This window comes from Corythoichthys intestinalis, chromosome 5, assembly GCF_030265065.1.
Source record: "Corythoichthys intestinalis isolate RoL2023-P3 chromosome 5, ASM3026506v1, whole genome shotgun sequence".
In the NCBI taxonomy this organism is placed as follows: Eukaryota; Metazoa; Chordata; class Actinopteri; order Syngnathiformes; family Syngnathidae; genus Corythoichthys; species Corythoichthys intestinalis.
In genome coordinates this window covers 60686161-60712878 of record NC_080399.1, presented here as the reverse complement: position 1 = coordinate 60712878, position 26718 = coordinate 60686161, and the positions used below count along the sequence as shown (strand labels likewise).

Sequence of the window (26718 nt, the reverse complement as noted above, 5' to 3'; positions counted from 1 at the left end):
CATCTCACTATACTGAAAGCAGTAAAAAGACATGTCATGCTCAGTCATAGTGTCTTAATGCTCATCTACCCATCAACCTTTGCAGATAGAACAGACCAATAAGAACAGCTTAATATCTCACAGTGTGCATTGTGGCGCTCGGGGTGTAAATCATTAATTTTCAGTGCTAATTACGAGGGTAAGTCAATCAGTATCTGCACAATTATTCTAAATGCTTGTATAATGGCTGTCCAGCTTTGCACTCTATGTCTGGTTCTAGATGGCGCCTCACTGCTTGCTTGTGGAAAGTTTCTACATCATCACTTCATTGCACTTCACATTTTTGGGAAATAAAGATGACTGCACCACTCTCCATTTGCACCAAAGAACAACAGTGATCTATAATCCATCTTTTGATGTCGGAAGTTGTACCAGGAGCTGAAATCCACAGAAAATTTATGGCAATATGGGGCCAATGTTTTACCATGGCGTAGTGTTTACCAGTGGCTTGAAAAGTTGAACAGTTCAGTTGCTTTTCTGCATAACAATACGTATCCACATACCGCCTCCCACACGGTTCAAACTCTTCCAAATCTTCATTTTGCGGTCTTGGAGCATCCTCATTACAGTCTTGATCCGTCCCCTCATTTTTGGTTCACTTAAAGATGCTTTAAGGGGCTGTTGTTTCACCACTGATCAGCAGGTGAAGGAAGCGGTGCATACTTGGTTTGCAGCGCAACTGAAAACTGTTTTTTCCTGAAGGTCTCAGTCAGCTTGTGCAAAGATGAACCAAGTGTATTGAAAAGCAGGGTGACTGTGGTGAAAAATTATGTATATGTAACTTTTGTATTGTTGTTCAATCAAATAACACAGTGCAGATACCTATTGACTTACTCTCATGTTTCTTCAGTTGCCGTTCCAATCTTTTTTTTATTACTTGGTAGTCATGCTATTTAGTTAATTTCTATGTGATCCATTCAGTTCTTTTTCACCAGGGGTTAAAGTGGGCCGGAACATTCCGGTACGCTGTTCCAGTAAAAGATTCGGGGCCAGAATGGGGCGGAACAGAGTTTTGATCTAAAAAAATATGACAGCAATTGTCAAACCCCAATGTTAAAAAAAAAACAACTATCATGTTGCCATACACACATCTCATCTCTAAGACGAAAACAATCTACTAACGTCAGATTTACATGCACAAGCGTGACCACCAAGTATAATAAAGTGCTTGTGTAGCGTAATCCGTTTCCACTAATATTTATTAGAGATTTAGTTCACAGAGCTCTCCCCAACTGCAGCAGTTTATCTGAGTTTGACAAGTCGTGTGGATGTGCGCATGCGTGCAGCAAACAACCCTGGACTCAGTTGTCTGTTCAAATGGCTGACATATTGACACGTGATCAGCACGGATAGTTACACAGCTGGCCAAAAGTATTGGCACCCCTGCAATTCTGTCAGATGATGCTCAATTTCTCCCAGAAAATGACTTCAATTACAAATGCTTTTGTAGTAATATTTCATTTATTTTGCCTGGAGTGAAAAATCACAAAAGAGAATGGGGAAAAAAAATCATTAGCATACAACACAAAACTCCATAAATGGGCCAGACAAAAGTATTGGCACCCTTTCAAAAATCATGTGATGCCTCTCTAATTTGTGTAATTAACAGCACCTGTTACTTACCTGTGGGACGTAACAGGTGCTCACACTTGCAGCCAGTTAAAATGGATTATAGTTGACTCAACCTCTGTCCTGTGTCCTTGTGTGTACCACATTGAGCATGGAGGAAAGAAAGAATACCAATAAACCGCTGGATAAAAATATTCTACAACGCCCCAAAAGCCACTGTAAACACAAACGGGGTCATTTCACAAAGTTTCTGTCTTCAAAGGGGAACTCGACAAGGCTGTCCACTCTCACCCCTATTATTCGCTCTATTTATTGAACCATTAGCAATTGCAATAAGACAAAACGCTAATATCAAAGGGATCTGCTCGCACACATCGGAACACAAAATTAACTTATATGCAGACGATATACTTTTATATCTAGAAAAACCAGAATCCTCCCTACATGAGACTTTTGAACTAATAAAGACATTCTCACAAATATCAGATTATGCTATAAATTGGTCAAAATCAATTATAATGCCCTTATCAACAAACTCATGGAATCCTGCAAATCAAAATCACAATATTCCAATAGGGAATATAAAGTATCTTGGAATCAACATTTCACCAAAACTTACAGAATTAACTAAACTAAACCATACACCCCTCCTAGCAAAAATATGTGAAGATTTGACACACTGGAATAATCTACCCATCTCACTTTTGGGCCGGATAGCAACAGTCAAAATGAAAGTATTACCACAAATAAACTATTTGTTCTCAATGATCCCCTTTAAACCCACTCAAAAATGGTTTCAAGACCTAGACTCAGCCGTCACAAAATTCTACTTTAAAAACAAGAAAAACAGAATTAGCCTTGCCAAATTGCAAAGAAATAAACCAGAGGGGGGTCTAGAGGCCCCTAATTTCCAACACTATTATATAGCAAATCAAATACAATATCTTATTAGGTGGTTATATCTTAACACTGAACAACAGTCATGGCTAGAATTAGAGCAAACAGACTGCAACCAAATACAATTGGCAAACCTCCCCTTTATTAGTTCTAGTATTAAGCACCATAGCTGCTTCAAAAACCCAATGATAGCATGTACCTTGAAAGCCTGGTGGAGAGGTATGGAAATTACGCAATCACAACAAGCCCCGTGTAAATTCTCACCAATCTGGCACAACCCAGACTTTGGAGTTAATAAAATTCCTATTTATTTCAGCACATGGGATGATACGGGAATAAACCAGTTACAGCATTTGTTTAAAGATAATACATTCATGTCATATGAAAAAATATTACAAGATTTCAAAATCAAAGGGGTCAATTTCCTTCAATACAATAAAATCAGGGCAGCCATCAGAAGCAAATTTCCATCACTAACGGGTACGTTAGACCCACCACCTTTCGTAAATAAAATAATAAATATACATCCTCAACAAAAAAAAATACTTTCAAAAGTATATAAAGCCCTCTCATGTAACAACTCTACTTGCCTACCAATCGAAAAATGGAATAACGAACTTTCGGTAACATTAGATAATAACTATTGGTCCAACATCTGTAAAAATGCATTTATAATGACAAAGAATAAGAACCTTCAGCTTATACAGTTCAAAATACTGCACAGATGGCATATTACTCAATCTAAAATGCACAAAATGGGGTTCTCCCAATCCAATAAATGTACAAGCTGCAACGAAGATACTTCAGATACATACTTTCATGCTCTTTGGCAATGTAAACCAATACAAGATTTCTGGGCACAGGTAACGAAGAAACTCTCTTTCCTATTGAACTGCAGGATTCCATTGTCTCCAACTCTTTGTCTGCTTGGCGATCTGAATACAGTGAATATCTCTATCCATCAAACCCGTCCACTACTAGCAAGTCTAACGATAGCCAAAAAAACAATATTGTTGAATTGGAAAAACAAACAAAACATTAGCATTAACCAATGGCTAAATCTAATCATTGAATATATAACATTAGAGAAAATATCTGCCAAACAGACAAATAAAATGGACAAATACGAACAACAGTGGGAAACGGTCGCAAGAATGATGAACATAGAATAAGGATTCTCTCTCACCTGCGAAGGAATGCCACAAAAATAATAAAAATGTATACATAAATGGATGTATGCGGGGTGTCCAGGGAAGTTGTATGCATCCTTCTGCAGCTGGAAACTGGACATGTTTAAATCCGTACTGTTTTATACACTCCCAACAGCATGTAATAAATAATTTTTCTTCCTTCACAGTTTAGTCGGTCAATGGGCTTGTTTTACAAGGATACTCATAGACAATTTGGTTTCCAGCTCCTGGGGATCATATGCAACTTTTTTTGGAACACCCTATATATTACTTATCAGACTTGGAACAATTAAGGAACTATGCGTAAATAATACACTTCACTGGTCCTTGGCATACATCTAATGGTGTTTGATAAACCTCTTCTTCTATCAGCTTTACAGGTCGAGTTTGTTGGCGTCCTGCCCTGGGCCGTCCCGCCGCCGGTCTTGGCCCCCGGGATTTTCGGCCGGGGCTTGTCTGGTTGCATCTGGCTGTGCGGGGGGTCCCGTCGGGCGCGCGCTGGTGTCGTGGGCGGGTGGGGGGGCTGCGCGGGTGCCGTTCCGGGGCCGCGGCCCTTCCCCGGCCGGCCGGGGTGGGGTGGAGTTGGGGTGGGGGCCGGGGGGTGTATGCGGCAGCCATGGTTCCCTCCCAGGTCTGCCCGGCCGGAGCCGCGTCTCCCTGTACCGGGTGCCAGGGAGGTGCCCTCTGGTGCCATACCGCGCGCCCCTCTTGGCCCGGGGGTGGGTTGTGGGGGGTGCGCTTCCCTCCCCTTGGTCTGTTTCCGGCCCTGTCTGCCTCCCTGGGCCGCGGTGGCCGCGGCTGCCCCCCGGCCGGCGGGGTCGTTGGCGGGGCCTCTTGGGGCCCGCAGGGCCTAGGGTGAGGCTTGCTGTCCCTTGCCGGTGGGGTGGACGCCCCCTGGTCGCCGGCGCTTGGTGTGGCGTCTGCTCGGGGTGCGGGGTGGTGCTCGGTGGGTGGGAGGGGGGTGGGCGGTCGCGGAGGCGCCGTGGGTGGTCTGGGGCGGGGATTGATCGGGGCCCTGACGCTTCTTCCGCCCTGGGGCCGGTGGTTCTGGTGGACGGGGCCACGCCCGCGGGAGCCTACCTCTTAACTCACGCACTTCTCACTTCGGCACTGTAAATATTTTTCACCCTGGCACTTACATGCTCATACATTTCTCCGGGGAGAGTTGGGACGGGGCTTTACAGTCCCGGCCCGACTCCCCCCTGTTTTTAATGCACCACACACCAAGGTTGTGGGATGGTTGGGACCTGTTGGCGGGGGGGGGGGGGAATGGGGGGGGGGCCTCACGGCTGCCTCCTCACCACAGGCCCCGCCATCCCTGCACCTTTTTTAAATGCACCACACACATCATACTCCCCAGGAGAGCTCCGGCAAAGGGCGGTGGGACGGGCGGCTGGACAGAAACTCCATGCTGCGGTCCCACTGCCCCAAGCCAAACTCTCCTATTTTAATGCATACATTGCACTACCCTCCCCTCACACCCCCATCACGGTGCTGGGTGATGGCTGCCAGTCGGGAACCTGGCAGCCACAGTAATAGGGTGGTAGGTGGGTCCCACACTTTTTCTATATGGCGTGGCTCCCGGGGTGTGGCCTCCCCTCTGCCTCGGCTGCCGGCTGCGGGAGTGGGTTGGGGGGTCGGGTCTCCGATCTTGCGTCGCCCCGTGGCAGTTCCTGGGCGTTCTCCTGCCTCCGCCTTCCCCTCTCTTCTCTGGCTGGGCATCTGCCCTGCGCCCCGTCGCGGGTCGCTGGCTGGGCGCCGGTGTATCAGCGGGGTGTCGCCTGCACCGGCGGGGGACCCTGCCTTGCCTGGGGCTGGGTGGGCCGCTGGGGGTCCCGTGGCGTGCCGTGCCGGTTGGGGGGCTGTGGCTCGTGGCCCGGGTGGGCGGGCGGGGGTGGGTGTAGGCGTGGGGTTGGTGATGCGTCCCCTCCTACCATCCCTGAAGGCCGGTTGATGGGCGCGCGGGTGGCCCAGGGGACCACCCTGGGTCCCGGGGGGGGGACGGTGGCTCCTTTGCTGGGCGGCGGGAGGAGGGATGGGCTGGCTGCGCATGGCCCCCCCATCCCCCCGCCCGCCCTCCCTCCCCGGGCTGGCTGGGTGGGGGCCGTGGCCCTGGGTTGGCGCCCGCGCGGTTTCTCCGCCCGTCTGCGTGGCTGTCGCGTGCCCGGTGGGGCTTGCGTGCTGCTGGATGTGGTAGGGTATGCTCAGGTTGGGGGTTCCGGTGCCGGGATTGGCGATGTGGCGGCGTAGGGTTGGTCGCCAACGGGCTTACACTCATAAGAGATTCACACGATTACTGGGTTCTAGATCACAGAACTGATTTGTGTACACTCTACCCCTTTCAATCACTTAGCTTATAGTCTTATAGACACCCCCACCCCCATTCTCCTCTTTCACTGGCCAATAGGCCCCCACATGGTGTAAACCGGAAATACATCTCGCTGACGATAGCACCAGCATATTAGTAACTAGTTTAGATGTTCAATGTATTTCCTGTTGTTGTTTGTGTATGTGTTTCTTTTCTTTCTTCTCTTGTATTTCTTTTCTTCTGTCCCCCCATAATCCCTTCCTGTTCACTGCTTTGTCATAATAAAAAGGTATTTTGAATGATCACAATGGGAGTATGTCAGACTCTCAATGTGAAACATTAAAACTGTTCAGAATCCGGGCACTTAGACTTCCATTCTCTGTGTCAAACAGCTGAACAGGACAGGTTTTAAAAAAAAAAAAAAAAAAAAAAAAAAAAAAGAATACCAATAACTGTCTGAGGACTTGAGAAGCAAAATTTTGAGGAAACATGGACAATCTCAAGGCTACAAGTCCATCTCCAAAGACCTGAATGTTCCTGTGTCTACCATGTGCAGTGTCACCAATAAGTGTTAAGCCCACGGCACTGTGGCTAACCTCCCTAGATGTGGACGGAAAAGAAAAAATGATGAGAGATTTCAACAAAAGATTGTGCGGATGGTGGATAAAGAACCTCAACTAACATCCAAAGAAGTTCAAGCTGTCCTGCAGTTCGAGGGTACAACTGTGTCAATCCGTCGGCATCTGAATGAGAAGGGGCTCTATGGTAGGATACCCAGGAAGGTCCCACTTCTGACCCAGAGACATAAAAAATCCAGGCTGGAGTTTTCCAAACCTCACCTGAGAAAGCCAAAAATGTTATGGAGGAATGTTCTCTGGTCAGATGAGACAGAAGTAGAGCTATTTGGGAACAGGCATCAACAGAGTTTACAGGGAAAAAAACGAGGCCTTCAAAGAAAAAAAACATGGTCTCCACGGTCAAACATGGCGGAGGTTCCCTGATGTTTTGGGATTGCTTTGCTGCCTCGGGCACTGGACTGCTTGACCATGTGCATGGCATCATGAAGTCTGAAGACTTTGCAGCATAATGTAGGGCCCAGTGTGAGAAAGCCTGGTCTCCCTCAGAGGTCATGGGTCATCCAGCACAACAATGACTCAAAACACACTTCAAAAAGCACTAGAAAATGGTTTGAGAGAAAGCACTGGAGAATTCTAAAGTGGCCAGCAATGATTCCAGACCTGAATCGCATAGAACACCTGTAGAGAGATCTGAAAATGGCACCCTACAAATCTCAGAGACCTGGAACAGTTGGCCAAAGAAGAATGGTCTAAAATTCCAGCAGAGCATTGTAAGAAACTCATGGATGGATACCGGAGGCGGTTGTTCGCAGTTATTTTGTCTAAAGGATGTGCTACCAAGCATTAGGCTGAGGGTGCCAATACGTTTTTGGAGTTTTGTGTAAAATGATAATGATTTAATTTTTTTTTTTCATTCTCTTTTGTGTTTTTTTCATTGCAAGCAAAATAAATGAAGATATTACTCCCAAAGCATTTGAAATTGCAATCATTTTCTGGGAGACATTGAGCATCATCTGACAGAATGTCAGGGTGCCAATACTTTTGGCCAGCAATGTCGCTCTGATATGGTTTAAATGCACGTTTTCTGGAACATGAAAAAACAGAAAAAAGAACTTGCTTGTTGAATGAATGCAATAAAAAGGGCAATGCAACAGATAATTGATCAGATTCATAAGAGAAAGGAAAGAGTTGTAGAGGCTTATTTATTTTATTTTTTTTGCTCTGATGGGGAGGTTCAGAACATCTCCCATGTTAATCGCATTATCTTCAAAATATATTCCATTTCACTGTGCGTAATGTAAGTCATTTGTACTTCTTTTTGTTAATGTATGTTACTTTTATCTTTATTATTTGAAAAAAAAGTAAATGTTTACATTATATTCAATTAAACGTAAATGTAGCGAAAACAGGTTTTGCACTTCGATGTGAGGAAATGAGGGAGAAAAGATTAAGACAAGAAGGTTGGGGTTACTGGTGTTTTTGTTAACTAATCATTGAAAAAATAGTATTTTGAATATAGGCATAATAAGTATAACTATGCCAAAAGCAGTTTTCTTTGTATTTCAGCGGTTTTAGGAGGTTTGACACCCACCCGCTCCCCAAAAAGTAAATCAGATAATTTGGCTCTGCGGCGACCTTTATGTCAGGGAGTTCCGGCAAGAAATTCCAGCCACTCTCATCCCTGGGTATGACACTGTCATTGCATGACATTTGAGTAAACAACCAGCCATTATTTGTTGTTTTGTGTGGCTTTGAATATAACTCTGCTCTTCTGCTTACAATATTAAAGTGCAAATTGGCTCTCACTCACTCATTTTGGTGCAGTCGTCCACTTAACAATTTTACTTATAAGTCGCTATGGAGTACAAATTGCACCTCCGGCCAAACTGTGGAGAAAAAAATTGACATATTGTCTGAAAAATACGGCATTTTCTTGCTTTAACATGCTTGTGGAAGAACTAGATGTTTCAGAACATAAATATTTTTCTCATAAACAGAAACCTTTAGTCCAGTAGGCTCATGTATGAGGTATAGATCCAGGTAGTCCAGCTGGAGGTTGGTCAGGGATTTATTGAGGCTTAATGAGATGCCTTCTGGTTTATCACAGGTACACAGCAACTAAGGAGAGATGTGAGACAAATGTTAAGTTAAAAGCAAGAAAATAAGTACTAGAACAAAATTATTTCAAAAGTAATTTCTTGCAACTAGAAATACAAAAAAATAAATTGAATATTCATCGTATTAATTAATACAGATGAACAATTGTAAATGCAAGACAGACTTATTATGAATAGAATAGAATAGAATAGAATAGAATAGAATAGAATAGAATAGAATAGTTAGGTTTTGTGTTGGGTTTTTCCTAGTGTGACTTGTCTCTGTGATTAACCATTGATTTCACCTGTGTGTGTTCTCCCAGTGTATCCTGCAATCTGCATCCACCTGTGTTACCCAGCTGTTCCTCGTCTCGTTACCCCTTGTCTGCGTGTGTATATAAAGACCCAGTTTCTTGTCACCCCTTGTTGCGTCATTGTCAATGTCAGTGTCTGCGTCCAAGTTGAAGACCTTTCCAAGCCCTCGTGTACTAGTCCCTCCGGTAAAGTAAGTTTTGTTTGAACCTTGCCTTTTTGATCCACAGTCCTTTTGTTTGTACTTTGTGCCTTTGGTTGGTTATAATTAAAACGTTTTTTGAGTTCACCTGCCTTGCCGCTTTTGTTTCCCTGCAATTGGGTCCACACAACCTGCCTGCCTGCCCGCGTCCCTGACAGAATGACGCAACCACTAGTGGACCCAGCGGGAAAGATTCATTTTCGGCCGGCACGTCGACACCCTCAACCCACCCACAGACCACAACACATTTTTTTGGACTCTGATTTTTCAGATTTTGAGGAGGATCACAATTTATATGACCTCCTCTATTCTGACTCTGACTCCGACCCAGATTTTTTTTCCATGCCCTTTTCTTCACCCTCTCGGTTTTTTTCAGGCCTCCCTCATTCCATACCACCCAGTCTGTCAATGAACCCTGTCCAAAAGCCTCGGCGATCTCGTCCACGCCGACGTCGTGGGCACGTCTTGATGGCTCGGCTTCCCGAGGCTCCACGCAGTCAAGTTCCTCCCGCGCCGGCTCCACGCAGTCAAGTTCCTCCCGCGCCGGCTCCCCGCAGTCAAGTGCCTCCCGCGCCGGCTCCCCGCAGTCAAGTGCCTCCCGCGCCGGCTCCCCGCAGTCAAGTGCCTCCCGCGCCGGCTCCCCGCAGTCAAGTGCCTCCCGCGCCGGCTCCCCGCAGTCAAGTGCCTCCCGCCGGCTCCCCGCAGTCAAGTGCCTCCCGCCGACTCCACGCAGTCAAGTGCCTCCCGCCGGCTCCACGCAGTCAAGTGCCCGCGCCGGCTCCCCGCAGTCAAGTGCCTCCCGCCGACTCCACGCAGTCAAGTGCCTCCCGCCGACTCCACGCAGTCAAGTGCCTCCCGCCGACTCCACGCAGTCAAGTGCCTCCCGCCGACTCCACGCAGTCAAGTGCCTCCCGCCGACTCCACGCAGTCAAGTGCCCGCGCCGACTCCACGCAGTCCTGTGCCCGGGCCGACTACACCAACAGACTCCTGCGACCAAGCTGCTGTCCCGCCAGCAGATTCCTGCGACCAAGCTGCTGTCCCGCCAGCAGACGACCACGCTGCTGTCCCGCCAGCAGGCGACCACGCTGCTGTCCCGCCAGCAGGCGACCACGCTGCTGTCCCGCCAGCAGGCGACCACGCTGCTGTCCCGCCAGCAGGCGACCACGCTGCTGTCCCGCCAGCAGACTCCGAAGTTCCTGACCCTCGCCCCGACGATGCTGCTCCTCGTTTCCTGCCACGGCTTGGCAGCATGGACGACCGAGCACTGCCTCGTCTGGGACGCCCGCCTGACCATCCCGTGCGGTCGCCCAACGTCTGGCGCCCCGGGCGCCCTCCTGATCGACCCGCGCGGTCGGCCCATGTCTGGCGACCAGGACGCCCGCCTGACTAGCTTTGATGGGCTGTTGTTGCTCCCTCCTCTGGCCCCTTTCTGCCCGCCATGTTTGGGACTTTGTCTTTCCAGGGGACGTCTGGGATCCGTCCCTTGAGGGGGGGGTACTGTTAGGTTTTGTGTTGGGTTTTTCCTAGTGTGACTTGTCTCTGTGATTAACCATTGATTTCACCTGTGTGTGTTCTCCCAGTGTATCCTGCAATCTGCATCCACCTGTGTTACCCAGCTGTTCCTCGTCTCGTTACCCCTTGTCTGCGTGTCTGCGTCTGTTTTGCCTAGACAACGAAATTGGATGTGCAACTCCAGTTATTACAAATATGAAAATATTTACTCAAAAGCAGCAGTTTAAATTTTTACAAAGCATTATTACCGTATGTGACTTAGAATCATATTTTGAGATGATTCAACTAAATACAACAATTTGGTATAGCACAGATGATAGCGCTCTAGCGTCCCCAGCTGGATGATGACTTCAGCAGGGTCGCGATTTAATCTGATTTAAAATTCAGCCCATTGAATAGGGGAAGATTCAGAACGACGAAATACCACAGAGAGGAGCAAAATGTCATGAATGTTTCATTCACTCTACTTCAATATTTTTACAGGATATTCTTTTTATTTAAGTATTTTTCTCCAATTGCTAAATAATTGGCACTGTCATGACAAATAACAGTCTTGTGCTAAATGTAATATTAAATATTCAAAATGCATTTATTCCGTATGACAGGACAGAATTACTGCATAAAATTGTAAAAATTGGCAACTTCATCCTCTTACGAATGGTATTTTATGCCACCGGAGTTAGACTTTTGTCATTTCCCTGCCCCGGCTTCGGAGACAGAGGAAAGAGCGTCGTTCTGCTGCAGCCACGGCAGTACTCGTCGCCGGGAATGAACGCCAAAAATAACCCATTCTAACCCCAATATTTTTACACGACATTCTTTTTATTGAAGTATTTTCCCCAATTGCTTAATAAATAGTATGGTCATGACAAATAAGTCTTGTGCTAAATGGAATATGAAATAATAAAAATGCATATATTCAGTAAGACATGGCAAAATTACTCCATAATGGTCAAAACTGACAACTTCCCCTTTACTGTCTCACCTCCCGAACGATATTTTATGCCACCGTAGTTAGTCAGGCTTTTGTCATTTCCCTGCCCTGGCATCGGAGAATGTAAACAAACCAAAAAGCGTGACAGCTAGCCGACATGCTAACCCGAACCGGGTGACATCTCAAAGTCTTATTTTTTCTTTTCAAAGCGAAAAATCATACAGAACTAGCTTGGATCATATCACACGGCGGCGGGGTTGTCAGTTGTCTTTGCCGATCGCCAACCCGCCCGGCGGCGAGCAAGTTACAGGTCGTTCCCCTGCTATGGACAGGAGAGCTCGCCGGAGAAGTAGCTGCAAAGTATCGCCGGACAAACCGGCCGACGTCGGAGGAGCGCGTAGCTGCCACATGGTCACCATTAATATAGCGTAAAATAATGCTTTACTACACATCCAAGAAATAAACAGAGAGCGGCGTTCAGTTGTTGTGCAGCTAACATGGCAGGATGTGTCTGTGGAGAACTTTTCTACATGTTTGTCCATGATCAAACGTCAGCAAATAGTCCTTTATTTAAAGAAAGTTTATAGTGTTTACTTAGTAATATCTGTATTCGTGGCCATTTTTAACTCAGTGTTGCAATTTCTGATGGGGTTTGACAGATTTGACAGAACACTGGGCACACGAAGATGATAATAAGCCGAGTACAGGGGAGGGGGTGCAAACAAGCCGCCAGTCGTCGGCCCAGTGGAATTCTGGACAATCAGCCACAAAATGCAAGCCACCTCCGTATTAAAATGTGTGCCATGATCCCAGTAATTGACATAATACAAAATACGATGTTTACTCACTTCCTCGTGGGTCCAATGGTCCCACAGTAGTAGGGCTAGTTTTGGCCAATGTCCGCGGTGAACAGGAACCTTTTGAAACCCAAAAAGGCTCACACACCTCTCCCTGGTGCAGCAACAATTTTCTGCAGCCGTTTGGCTGGCGTGATGCTAAAAATAAACGAATTTCTCCGCAAAATCAGCTGACTCCGGGTTCCATCTGCATGCTATAGAGCAATTCTGCATTGTGAGATGCTGACCCAGGTGACGTCTCATTCACATTTGTCCTAAACCCAAGACTAAAGCCAGAAGTCACTCATTTTCATGGCGAGGGATTCAGAAATTGAATATATAAAACGATCACTTTGCACACATCCAAGTGGTCCATTTCATTCAGGAGCATAAAACACCATGTGAAATATGAAATAAACATGCTTTTTGGTGTCATACGCACTTTAAAAAGGTGGTGGCTTGGATGGAAAAAGTCATCAATAATGTTAATAGCTCAGCTGTTGTAGCAAGAGTGGAAGTAGTAGAGAGATAGAGGAATTGGTGTTTAAAATATAATTTTAAATCCAAACAGGAAAAATAAAATTATTAACAGCTGATTCGCTCTGCTTCGACACATCCGTTGACATGCTACCCACCTTACTCACGATGAACATGTCCTGGCGTCTTATGATGCCCTGCTGTATTTTTGAGCGGAGAGCCTTGCCAATCTCCACTTCATTGTCATAGAAAACAGCCGTGTCAATGTGGCGGTAGCCTGCAGCAATGGCAGCTTCAACTGCACCCTGAAGAGTTGTGTGGGGAAGATGGGAGGGCTGCAACAAACAAAATATATTTTCAAGCCATCCTTGCTTTCTATTTCTTAAAACAGTGGCATAACATACTATTGACATAAAACCTGCAAAATGAAGCTGAATTCATTTCCAAATATTTTGAAATGGGTAGCACTTTACAATAAGGGTCCCTTAATTAACATTAGTTGATGCATTTTTAGACAATAACACGTTTCAGTAACATGACAATAATTCATTTAATCCCTTATCTAACATGTATTAATATACATTAATTAACATGAGTTAATGCATTAGTTAATGCATTTCAAGACAATAACTAATGTTTAAGTAACAGTACAATAATTAATTGCTAATCTAACATTTATTAATATATTAATTAACATGAGTTAATGCATTAGTTAATGCATAACAGTAACTAATAGTTTGGTAAATTAAAAAAAAATATATATATAGGCCTGTATAGGGTTAGGGTTTAAGGTTTGTTAACTTAAGCATTTATAATTTTTTAGTTAAAGGACACATGCGCTACACTTTACAATAAGGATCCAAAAAGCATTCAGTAATGGTTAATAAAGGTTAAGGGGGAGAACTTAAGCATTTATAATTTCTTAGTTAAGGGACACATGTGCTACACTTTACAATAAGGGTCCAAAAAACAATCAGTAATGGTTAATTAAGGTTAAGTAATACTTATGAGGTACGTTCACGTGAAATAATACCATATTTAAGGTTACGTTTTAATATATATATCACATTACTTAACATTAATTCACATATACGTACAGGACATTAGTGCATCAATAAATAGTTATTAATGTATACTGGTACTAGTAAGTGATTGTTATTTTTAAATGAGAAACGTTGCTCTGTGAGTCCTTGGGTGCTGCTAACCTAACTTTAAGTATGGTATTATTCCACAATTTTTTAAAAATTTCACCTATTTAAGAGTGTAACAGTATACAATGACTTCCAAATGCTGTGAGTAAAAAGCCTTTTTGTTTTTTTCTGTTGTACTAAAACCAAACCAAACTGTGACCCCGAGTACCGAAGTACGTACTGAACCATGGCTTTTGTGTATCGTCACACCCCTAATATATATAGATATATCTTACAATATGCAGTAAATGTATATGAGTAAATGTAGCGGGTTACCATTAACCTCTGAAAATAAGGTCGTTCATTGAGAGTGCGCCTTATAATCCTGTGTGGCTTATATTCCGCACAATACGGTAAATTAAAAAAAAAGTTTTAATTAAGAGATAATTTAAAAACCCCATCGGCTTTCAGTTGAGCGCGAGTTAAGGTTACCTTCCACGTTCCCAGACCCAAAACTGGCATTTTTGAACCGTCATTCAGCTTTATGATCCTGGCCACTTGCGTTTCTTCGGTGCAGGTCATTTATGTTTGAGCTACACATATAAATACACTGTCAAAGCTGCACTCGTTGTTGTTGACACTGTTGAGTCACTGCCCTTCTACTATCTTAGCTGAAGTCGTTTCTCTTTTTGAATTGCAAACGTATTCACTTTAGCACACCATGATATACTGTTTCCGTTTCCTTCCTTATCTGCATGGTTAATAATTGCACAATACTTCACCACAATGAAGCAAATGTCAGTCAATGTGACAGTACGTTACAAAGGTTAGTCTTCCCTTCCCAGTCAAGCGTGTCACTCCTATGTTTTTAATTTCCACTTCAACAGTAGGAAGTGGTGTTGTATCATTTTACCATAAGTGTCTCAGTGGATTTTCACAGTTGTTTTAGTGTGTAGAAAAAACGTAAATCATAGAGATGACAGAAAATTGTAGTCATTTTAAAGTGCATGTGACACGATTAACAAAAAAATCTTAGCATAGCATAGCATTATTAATGGAATCAAAATCATATTTTCAGATGATTTGACTATATACAACAATTTGGCAAAGCGCAGATGATGAGAAATGCGTCTTTAAATCTGCCGTTTAGCTCCTCCTGTCATTATAGCGCTCTGGCGCCTCCATCTGGGTGATGACGTCAGCGAAAGAGTAATTTCAGCGGATATAACATGAGCCTAAAGGAGGAGGAAGCGTTTTTCAGCGATTCTGATTTAAGAGTGGATCGTTCAAGTGATCATGTCAATGCAGAGGATGCCTGTGGCATACAGCCATATATGTTTGAGTCATATTTGGAGGAGGAGAAACATTCAGAATGAGAAAAAGGCGACAGACACAACAAACATGAGGCTGATGACTATAGACCCTACTCACATGACGTCACAACCACGCCTCCGCGCCATGTTGTCCGTCTACTTGTCGTATATATGCATTACCGTTACGTAAATTCCTCCTATTATGGCGTGTTTTTCTGCTTGTTAACATTAATAATCATAATGGTGAAGGCGTGTGTGGCGGTTGGTTGCAGTAACAGAGAAGATAGACGAAGAGACTTGAAGTTTACCGTATCCCGAGAGACCCGGAGAGGAGAGCGAGATGGACTGCTGCAATTCGACGAGAAAACTAGGCTCCAAACGATTACCACGGATTATGTAGTAGTCATTTTATATCTGGTAAGATGCATTTAATATATATTTAGAGGGTTTTGGGGTGACAACCACAATTAAGATCATTGCGAGGCTAATCGCCGACAACGTACAGTTTCAAATTCAAGATGCTTATTTCTTCCACCATCATTACATTTTGAATAATATTTAGCTGGTACCAAGTGAAAGAAGCTGGCCTCGTCTACGGATCATCAGTTAAACAGGTGTGTCCAAACCTTTTGCAAAGGGGGCCAGATTTGGTGTGGTAAAAATGCGGGGGGCTACCTTGGCTGATTTACATAGAACAATATATTTAAACAAATTTTAGCAAGCCCTTCTGTGTGTCACATTTACTTTATTTATTTTTCATTAATTCATAATTTCAACAATCTGGCCTTTGTGGCGTTCTCTTTCGACACTCGGGCTCTTGCGAAATACTGCTGCTGTGAAATTAAACTAGCTTCAAGTTGCTATAATTTCTCGCTGCGTATCTTCCCTGTAATGTCGTACATGTCAGCGTCTTATTTGGTAATATTATCGCGTCACATCGAACTCTTTGAAAACAGCGACTGTCTCTTTGCAAATGAGGCAGACACAGTTGTTGCGTGTTATATTGAAGAAATAGTCCAATATCCACCTATCCTTGAAGCGTCGGCCATCGCAGTCAACTTTTTTTTTTTTTTTTGATTGTCGCCATTTTAGAAATCACACAGGGTAATGTTGCTTAGAGTGCTGCTCTTAAAGGTTTTCAAACTTTTGTGAGAATAGGCTGATTTTGTGTGGATATGATAGTTGTAGATATCAGGGTAGCAGATATCAGGCAGAGAGGGCGAAGACAGCGGGTCGAAAAATATCGATTTAGGCATCAAATATGGATCTGGCGAATGGATAGACTGAAGCCTTTCCACATAGCAACGCATCCAATGAGTTTACAGCGTCTGAAAGCACTGGGGCTTCCATGAATTGCTCTATAAACTGAACGACTAATTGAAACCATTGAGAATAGGGCTAAACAGAGACGGACAATATGGCGGCCGGATACAGCGACACGTCATTCTGTGACGTCAGTGAGTAGTATCTATAACAGACTGTAAAATATCATCATAGTTTTTATCTCCCTACTCCAATATTTTTACAGGATATTCTTTGGCTCTAAATATTTGTCCCCGATTGCTAAATAAATGGTATGGTCATGACAAACAACAGTTTTGTGCTAAATGGAATATGGAATATTATAAATGCATGTATTCAGAATGATCATGATTCATCAGAATGATTTTCTAACATGGGAAAGCAGATTTACCGACACACATGAACGCAGCACATCTCCCCAAAATGCTTTGCGGAAGTATCAACTCATATGCCTATCACAGCCAAACCACATTAAGTAGTCATGTGCAGATTTTGTATATGGAGTGAATAGAGTAATATGACCATATTAAATAGACACATTCTGTAGATTTTGCTATGTAGATTTAAAACTCCAAAGTTTTTTTTTTTATATATACTGATGAAATTTATACTGGGCACTGCAGATCAATACTGGGGCACGTGCCTCAGTGCAATATGTCCGGCAAGCCCATGTTCTATCTATAACTGAGCTGCATCAGTGGGCTCCCAGAGCCGCAAGTGGCTCTGCACCCCTTCTGTTTAGGTTTTGATGATAGTATTTGAATGGTTTTTCTGTATGTTAATCCAATTTCATTTAGGGCAATTTCTATTAGTTCAGTCACATATGTTGACTTCACTTTTTTCCTATTTGATCTTTATTTCTTTTGTTGCGCATCTTTTTTTCAAGGGATTTTGCGTGAAATTTTCTGTCTTGACCCCTAACCCTAACCACTCAAAAAAAATAAAACATAGTATTTATGCAAGAACCTTATTTCAAGTGGTTTCACACAGCTGCTTTAAGTAACTATTAAGTGATGTAGTTAAATGAAAAATGCCTAAATGATTTAAGTAAGACTTAATAAACTACTTGAGCAATTCCTATTCACACCATTTACATGCAAAATGTGTAATTGTGTAACCTTTTGTTTTCTTACAATAGGAGTGTTAATTTTAAATATTCATTGTGATGTTGTTAATGTTCTGATGAGTGGTGGACCCTAGTGCAGATCTGGGCCTAACTTTTACCCAATTTTACCCTACTGTTGTGCTTGCGAGAGGTAACAGAGGGACTTGGCAAGCATTCCAGCCTCACTATTATGTGCTTTTTCAACCGAACACACTCCAGCTATTTACAGAAAACGCTACTTACACTCGTGGTGTCACCACCCAAAAGTCTTGTTTTCTGACCCATGCACTTAAAGTGGGTGTTGCTGATTAACTCTGCTACTACATTTAACTCTCCCAGGGGTGTCTGTGTTCAACTCACTTAATTGACACCGTGCCAAGAGCCATCTTAACACTACTAGTGTTAAAACAACACCCAAATCAACAACAATCAACGCAAAAATAATTTACACCAAAAAATCAGCTCCACAGATTTTGCTGTGTACGGCAACCTCATACGGACAAAAGTCATTCAATTTTTGCAGTCACGTTAAATATATACAAAGCAATGCTTTTTCATAACTGTTTTAATTGACTCTCTTACATCATGATAAGTACAACAATAGATTCGGTTATGTGTAAAAACACAAAGCTAATGTGTATATACAGGGTACCCGCGGGTTATTAAAAGTATTAAAAAAGCATTGAATTTAGTTTTCCATTATTAAAGGTATTAAAAGTATTAAATTAGCTGTTGTAAGTCTGGAATTTTTTTCACCGTGGTCTTAATTTTCAAGAACATCTCAGTGCAACCTAAATTATACCCGTGACCAAGTTTTTTTTTTTTTTTTTTTTTTAATCCATAACGAAGATGACGCATAGATTTTTTTACAGTGCACTGTCCATAATTATTGTGTGTGTGTGTATGAAAAAATTCTGACAGACTTTATAATGTTACTTTAAATGTGTTTTAATTGTATCTTCAATGTATGTGCATTCTTTTGTCAAACACACTTAGTAATTGAGGTTAAATTTGATGTTTAGTGCTTTATTTAATATGATTCAATATGATCTAAATAATGGGTGCGAGAAAAGTATTCATTTTCAGTTGAAATGGCATTAAAAAAGTCTTAAAAGTCTTGAATTTAGATTTATCAATCCTGGGGAGACCCTGATATACAATGAAAAACACCTAATTAAAAGGTAAAATAGTGCATGTGCATTTTTTAGTGTACTTGGTGAAGATTTTAGACATCTTTTGCAACACTGCCTTATCATATACTGTACTGTTTTGAATAGCATACCGCACGAATGCTATTTTTAGACCGCAAGGCTGCGAGGCGTCATCATCGTAAACCGGGAGGGAGTCAACATATGCAAGTACTGCTTGTTTTCTGCCGAAATCGTTCAAAAAAGAACATGCAGAGTAAACACTGCTGCTATTGAACTTGTACAAACGACTCTAGACATTACGACCGTCCACATATGAAGGATGTTTTCTTCATACGTTTCCCGAAGCCAAAAACTGGAAAAAATGTGAACAATGGATCAACTTGTTTGGATGTCCAAAAGACCAGTTTAACGCCAGCTAGGTGAAGCCATTCACCTTCATATGCAGTAAACATTTTGTTGGGGCCATGGTCCTACAACTGACATTCCCGATCCATTGCCTGCCAGGAAGAGGCAACCCATTTTTACTTATTTTTTAGCATGGCGTTTTGCCGTGCTGCTTCTGTCTGACAACGAATGACCTGAAAAAAATTAATCTATATATCACAACAGTCATGTAGGCCTATTTTTCTAAAATACAGATATCTAAATAAATTAGCCATGTTTGGCCTAGGTCTTTTTGTAGTAAGCCTGTTCATGTTTACAGGTAGGCTCTAGATTTAACAGCTTTACCTTATCTGTTGTAAAGAAATAACCTTATTAAGGGGGAATTGTAAATAAATTAATAGAATTAGGATTTGTTATTAATGACAAAATTAAAAGTGTTCATTGGCTGTCACTAAGTAGCATTTGCAATCGCTACAACAAAAATAGCAATGTAAATTACCCCCAAGAACGGTCAGATGCACACAAGAAAAGGGTATCAATAAAAAAGCTTCCTCTGGATCAGGTCGGCACTTTCCCCGTCTTTTTCAGCCCTCGCACTCAAGCCATCACTTTAACTAAACATTTGTATATTCTTCCACATCTTTACCAGTGAATTTGGCACCGGGGACATCATTTTCGGACAGAATTGGTAGGTTTGGCTCAGTAAACATCTCGTTCGTATACTATTTACATGCATCTAGCATGAGGGACAAACGCGAGTTTGACCCCCCTAGCAACAGTTGCTAACCTCATGAATATTAAAAAGCAAAGGTGACGTGTTACGTGCTGTACGCTATTGAAATACATTATCTTCATGGTGTGATCACTCATTTTAAACTGCAAACTAATGAGTTGATTGAATCTGATGCAGATATTAGTTTTGTGAATTCATTTCTAGGGGGTGATTCCAGTTTCTAAAATTCTTAGTAATAGTTTTTCCTAAAGTTAGAAATGTGCAGTTTGTATGACTTTAGTTTTAAGTTTGACTTTAGTTTTGGCTTCTTCGGCGATCGGTATGACAGTGTTGTAACTGTTGTTATTAAAAATATGATGTCAGCTAAATTATTTCACGTTGATGGGAATAAAGAAAAAATGGAATGTCAATGAGCTAGCTAACTATTGTGAGATATAATGTATTATACATCACGTGATATTGTGACAGTGCCGGAAATGGAAGTTCACAGGCGACGTCAGCGGATCACAACCTGTAAAGGTAATGGGAAAGTCTATGTTTGAATGATTTAATAGTAGGTGAATACACGCACGTCAATTGGTATGAAGTACGCAACCACTAGGTCAGTTTTTACTTCTTGTCAGGGCAGGTTTTATGGACGTATTCGCATCAAACCCACAAAGCTTGCTGCTCGCTAACAGTTAGCTTCATGCAGGTCAATTTTCTGACGTTAGTCATAGATATCGGAAAAGCCTTAGATTTCCCCTTCAAAATAAATGACAAATTAGCAACGATAACAACGTTATATTAATGCTATGTTGCAAATTACATCTTTGACATAAGAGTTTATTGATACATACCGCTATTTCAATATAATAAGAGCATTCTTCACATAAAAATATGGCAATTTAAATAAATTAACCTATGTTTAACGTGAATTTGAAAAATATACCGGAAGTGCGAATGTCTTTGCTGTACCGTACTGTAATGCGTAAAATGCCATCGTCTTCCGTGTTGATTTTATTCACAACATTCAATGGTACGGAACGTTGACTTTGAATTAAATAAGTATTATGTATTCATATTCTAAACAGTTATTCCATGACTGTGTATTTATAGTTACTTAACGGTACGCAGTCGTTGAGAATGTCAGTTTCTGATCGAAGTGCATTTTTTTCCCTTGCCCTAAACTGGCCCTGTTCCTAAACCAAGGTTGCACTTGATGTAGTTTATAATGCAAGTATTTATTTTTAATTATTATCCCCAGCAGTACATCACCTTAGCCTCTGTGGTCCCAGATACGCGGATGTGCCAGGCGCAGTCACCTTGGCACTGCAGCGAGAAATGTCTCACTGATATTGCAGCGTAATGTCTTTGTCATATTTTTGCCAAATTTTCCTCGATTTACCATGTAAGTTTAAAATAGACTTACGATATATTACTGTTGTCTTCATAGTCTGTATGTATTGCTCCATATCCAAGTTTGGACAATAAATATCATGTTATAAACTATGTTTGAATTTAAAATTGCACAAGGACAGCTAATATGTCTTTTCTCTTACGGAGAAGCTAAAACTTTTGGATGCCCTGCCAAATGTTTTCTCTTATTTGCAACAATTTTTTTTTTTCAGTGCTATGATGTCATGGCAGCTGCCAGTGTGATCAGACCTGGTGTCCACTCACCTGAAAAGTCTCAATTGATTTTAAAAGGTAGTAACCATTTATTCTTCTTCTTATTATTAATATTAAAACTAAATTATTTGATAGAATACAATTCGCTTAGGGATATTGAATTTACTTTCATTTACAGAATTGTGGTGGTTTGAATGCAGGTTTTTCAGCTATTTAAAGTTGTTGGATAGCATCCAACAAGCTATCAATCAAATCATTTACTTGTCACCATCCAGCTTTGGTCTGTGGTAGTAGTAAATCATGTAGTAGACATTGCTCTTGAATTTATGTTCAACATAATTAAAGAAACAAACTCATGACTAGGGCTGCCGCTATCGATTATTTAGGTATTCGATTAATCTATCAATTTAATTGGTTAGTGCGAATAATCAATAAATCCGATTGCGAACATTTAATGCGTTGAATAATAAATTTTAGGATGTGTAAAACATGTGTTTATGCTTGGATTAATGTTGATTTTGCCTTGCTAATATTACTTTCAAAAGAGCATTACAGTAAATGCAAATACAAAATGAAATTCCTGAGTGTTTCGTCAAACTATTCAGGGTTGCACTTTCATTTCATGAGAGCAATAAATTCATTAAAAAAAATACCCACGTTTGGCCTCAAATTATATAAAAAAAAACAAACAAAAAAACCAATTGGCTAATTTGCATAGCAAAAGTCCGCTATCTTAAATGCTAGAAAATGCTAACGCTTATTTATTTAAATCTTTTTTTTACAGTACTCTTGAGAAATCATTTAAACACATATTTCCACACAAAACTGCTAAATATGCTTATAAATACACAAATGCATAAACAAAAATATTAGCTCAAACAAAAACATACCTTATAAATCAATAAAACTAAATGCGACACTTTTGAAACAAACCATTTTACAAAGTCACTCTAATTAAACGAATCCTCAAAGCAGCAAAGTTTAATTCAAAGCTTTTTTCTAATCAAATTACTCGAGTTAATCGATTAATCGTTGCAGCACTAAACATGACACAGGCCATGACAAAATTGGTGGTAATGATTGAGAGGACAGGGTTTCCCCTAGGATTTTTTTTAAAACTGCGGTGGTGGGCTGCATCAGTCTGACCGCCTCGCCATGTTGTGCCACGGTAAAATTGCATCATATCGTCACAATTTTTTTTTTTTTTTTTCAGATTTTGTTTCCCAAGAAGACCCATAACAAAGATCTATTTGAAATATTTCATTAGCCAGGCAAATGTCGTCGCTCTCAGCTGCGGTACATGTACGTAAAATGCGTAGCTGATTACAGCTACATTACCCTACGTAATAATACGACTTTTTTTTCTCGCAGCAATAGTACGACTTACATCTTGTAGTCCTTCTTTTTCCTTTTATTTGCCCCTAATATGTACTACATTAACACAACAATAATAGTCCTTCTGTTAATGGACCAATGGCGTACTTTTGCATAGGGACGTTAGGGACATAACACTAGGAAATTTTCAGGATGCTCAAGTTATCCGCACCAACTTGTAAGCAACCTTATATTTGCATTATATAAGGAGTTCAGTTATAGATGTCATTTAGATTTTCTTCACATATTTTGTAAGGATAAAATTGACCCTACTATTATTAAGTGAATTACTTTCATTATGTTCAGACTTACGTTGACACCATTTTTTTTCATCAAAGGCAGGTTTGATTGGCTGATGACTAGTTAAATTCCCTCGTTTTTAGTGTAAATCTACTAAAAAAGTGAAATTATCTGCCAGTGCTTCAAGTAAATTTTACTCAGATTTCTTGAAATAAGAAAAATAGCTATCTGAAAACAATCTTCACACTTATTTTAAACAAAAAGTATATTTATTTTAATCGTTTAAAAAAAAAAAGCTGTTTTTCGTCTCAAATGTTCTTAATTCAAGAAGTCATATTGTTCAAAACATTGTTTGAAAGCATTTTTTGAAAAATGGGTTTAGATGTATGGGCTTAGTATGAACAAATAGCAATATTATTACCATATCATTACCTATTACCTAAAGTAAACTGAAAAAATGACCCATTAATCTGTTAACTAGTCTTTAACACTCAAAACAAGATGATCAATTAATTAGGTTCATATTGGTGAGAAATTTAGCCCTGACCCCTGTTCACGTAATCTGTTTGGTTTTATTAATGTTCCGTCCCCAGCAAAAAGTGTATATGCCGGTATGATGTTATATAGCCCCTACCAATATTGAGGCCTTTGTAATGGACATATTTCCAGGAGTAGGGGGAAATTACAATTGCCGTGTAGAGTTTTACTAGTTTCAGTGAGAAGATGAATATTTTTTTTTGGTTGTTGTTGTTCGTGAACTAAATTTCCACACAAACGTGCATCGAGGTACCATGCTCAGCAAGGAGAAGTATGAGAGTCGTTTTTTCGAGTGTCCCAGAGCTTGCGAAACTTGGATTAAAAAAAGCACATTTATCAAGGTTTTGTCAGCCGTGATTGCGTATATCCGTCTGCCGAAACTCCCTGATAGCACAGATATAGTGTAAGTACGCCTGCTCCTCTGCTATTGAATGCGTTGTTGACATTAGCGTGGCAGCGCTCTGCCCTTCTCTCGGTGCATTTTCATTCAAACTTGCCGTTCCGTCCAAGAAGATCGTCTACCCTTCACTTTCGCTAAAAAAGTCCGATCCAAAACACTGTAATGCCCCGAATGAGGGGAAGAAGGAGAGGAGTCTGTATTGACATACCCACTTTATTGTGGCAACAATAATAAAGAAAAACAATAACAAAATAACGGCGGGCTTCCACGACATGCGACCGCTATCTCGCCCATTCTCCTTCTCGCTTCCCTCTACGTCACAGCTCCCCGTCTGATCGTCTCTTAAGGGGTCCTCGCTTAGTTACGGACATTACAATACACAATGGATAGGTTTAAACCTGTCGCAATATGCAATAATTCCATTTATCGCACGATAAATAAAAATGAAGGTGGTAATTTTTTCCGCTGCGATTTATTGCCGTGCACGCGTGCGGCAGACGTGCTGTTAAAAGTTTGGATTCCTTGTTACCAACTACGCAAAATGCGTCTTCGTTCCGGGTCCGGCAAAAAATAGCGCCGGAGCCAATTGTTCCCATTATATCCTATTGTTCAACGTAGACCGGCCGCATCAGTGCTCCGGATTGACTGCGGATCATCTCCGGCATGCCGGTGTTGTTGACGTGTGGGCGCTCCCGTCAGGGGTGGCCTTTCACGCGGGGCGGCTATTTTTCGGCACAACACCGGATATTTATAACGAAGTCCGCCAAAACATTGTTACGGACTTGGCTGCTATGAACAACCTCGCTTTGACAACCGACAGCTGAAAGGACACGATGAACATTGAGTGGCAAATTAAGAGCGCTGTGCTTCAAACTCGTCCTGTTTATGAAAGTCGATTGTCATATGCTGGTGTTGTGCAGTAATGAGCAGACATGACTGTGGCGTTTGCTAACTTTTTATGCGCACACACACTAGATATCAACGTCCCGTGCCATTGGCTACGTGAGCCCAGAGCGATTATGGGACACGTAGTCCATATACTACATCAATGAATTCAAAACTGCCATGACTGAATGGAAGTTAAGAAGGCCAAATCAATCCATACCAGTGACTATAGATAATGCTGCAAATATTGTTAATTCAGTACGTGACACACATGGATTCGGACCACAAATAGGATGTCTTGCTCATGTAGTAAACCTAGCTGCTAAGAGAGTTGTAGCAATCAACAGTGTGCCCTGCCTCACTTTACAAACAGTAAAGATTGTTCTCAGCACTTTTATACAAAATTTCTTCAGATCAGTAAGAAGTAAGCACATAAATATTATGCACTAAAATGCATGTTTATATGATGGCAATTTAATTTTTGCTCGTTTGCAAAAAAAAAAAAAAAAAAAAAAAAAAAAAAAAAAAAAAAACCCGAAACAAAACAAAAAATTCAATTGTTATTTTTTTTTCCAGAGCATTAAATGTATTGAATCGGATCGAAAATCGTGTCCCCCGTATCGAAAATCGTACCGAACCCTGACTTAACTGTATCGTTGCATCCCAATGGAATACCCATAGCAGAAGCTATGAGGGGAAACGTTTTCATTTGCCTAAATGCATAAGTTATTAAGTGCAATTTTATCTTTTTTTCTTAAAAAACACATTATATTTATTCTGTGTTTCTGTGCGGTATTAATATTGTTGTCTTTTACTTAAGAGGCATGGTCTATTGTTTTTAGCTGTGATTTCTTAAAAATTATTTTTGGATTGAATTAAATATTTATCGCGTTTAAATGGGTGTACTTGAGCTATTAATATATACTGTATTCTCACTGTGTTATTGTAAATTGTTTTTTTTTTTTTAAATTGGGGCGCAATAATATCGCATATTGCAATAATTTATGAGATAAATTATCGCACACTAAAATTTGTTATCGCGACAGGCATAGATAGGTTGCTGCTGAACCCTTCACACGAGACTGCCGCTAGTTTGAAACGGCCTTAAAAAAAAAAAAAAAAACAACCTCTTTTCCATGGCGTGGTGGCTTTTATTTTGGTGTGGCGGTGCGCCAAAATATTTAATAGGTTTGTAGGGGAAACCCTGCTCTTTTCTTCGCATATGACCTTTGTTGCCACAAGCGTATTGGTGTAAAATCTAAAGTGTGTCCACACGTGTGATGTGTAAGAATAGTTTTCTCACTTTTTTCCTCCACCATTGTCACTCAACTTTTTACTTTTTTTTTTTTTTTTCATCCCAATTTTCTAGACGACTTGCGCGCACTTTACCTTAACCGCCACTCTTGAGAGCCCCTAGCGGCCCGCCAAGAAATTGCTTAACAAACATTGAATGAGCAGTCTACAGCACCCATACTTCATAGTATGGCCAATATGTCAAATAAAAGTATCGATACTTGGCGGGAGCATATCGACAAACCCATCGGATTGCAAAATATCGCGATATATCGCCGTATTGATATATTGTCACACTTAATATGCTGT

General features: G+C 41.4%; 2 protein-coding genes across 6 annotated transcripts in view; one reads left to right on the top strand and one right to left on the bottom strand.

Annotated features, from left to right (window-relative positions):
- The window catches only part of zgc:56622 (uncharacterized protein LOC326033 homolog), a 36584-nt gene extending 16022 nt beyond the window's left edge, over positions 1–20562 (bottom strand). Inside the window, exons 1-3 of one of the 2 annotated variants that reach the window (XM_057836929.1) lie at positions 20518–20562; positions 13110–13286; positions 8583–8699 (exon numbers count right to left, since the gene is read on the bottom strand). In XM_057836929.1, the coding sequence (XP_057692912.1) occupies positions 8583–8699; positions 13110–13127 (135 nt within the window). In that variant the 5' untranslated portion in view covers positions 13128–13286; positions 20518–20562. Of the gene's footprint in view, positions 1–8582; positions 8700–13109; positions 13287–14573; positions 14739–20517 lie in introns of those variants that run through there. The other variant, XM_057836927.1, reaches the window with a different exon arrangement.
- wwp2 (WW domain containing E3 ubiquitin protein ligase 2) overlaps positions 20523–26718 on the top strand; it is a 92829-nt gene continuing 86633 nt past the window's right edge. Inside the window, exons 1-2 of one of the 4 annotated variants that reach the window (XM_057836921.1) lie at positions 20523–20588; positions 21680–21758. In XM_057836921.1, coding sequence (XP_057692904.1) covers positions 21692–21758 — 67 coding nt within the window. In that variant the 5' untranslated portion in view covers positions 20523–20588; positions 21680–21691. Of the gene's footprint in view, positions 20589–20642; positions 21088–21679; positions 21759–26718 lie in introns of those variants that run through there. The other 3 variants (XM_057836923.1, XM_057836920.1, XM_057836922.1) reach the window with 3 other exon arrangements.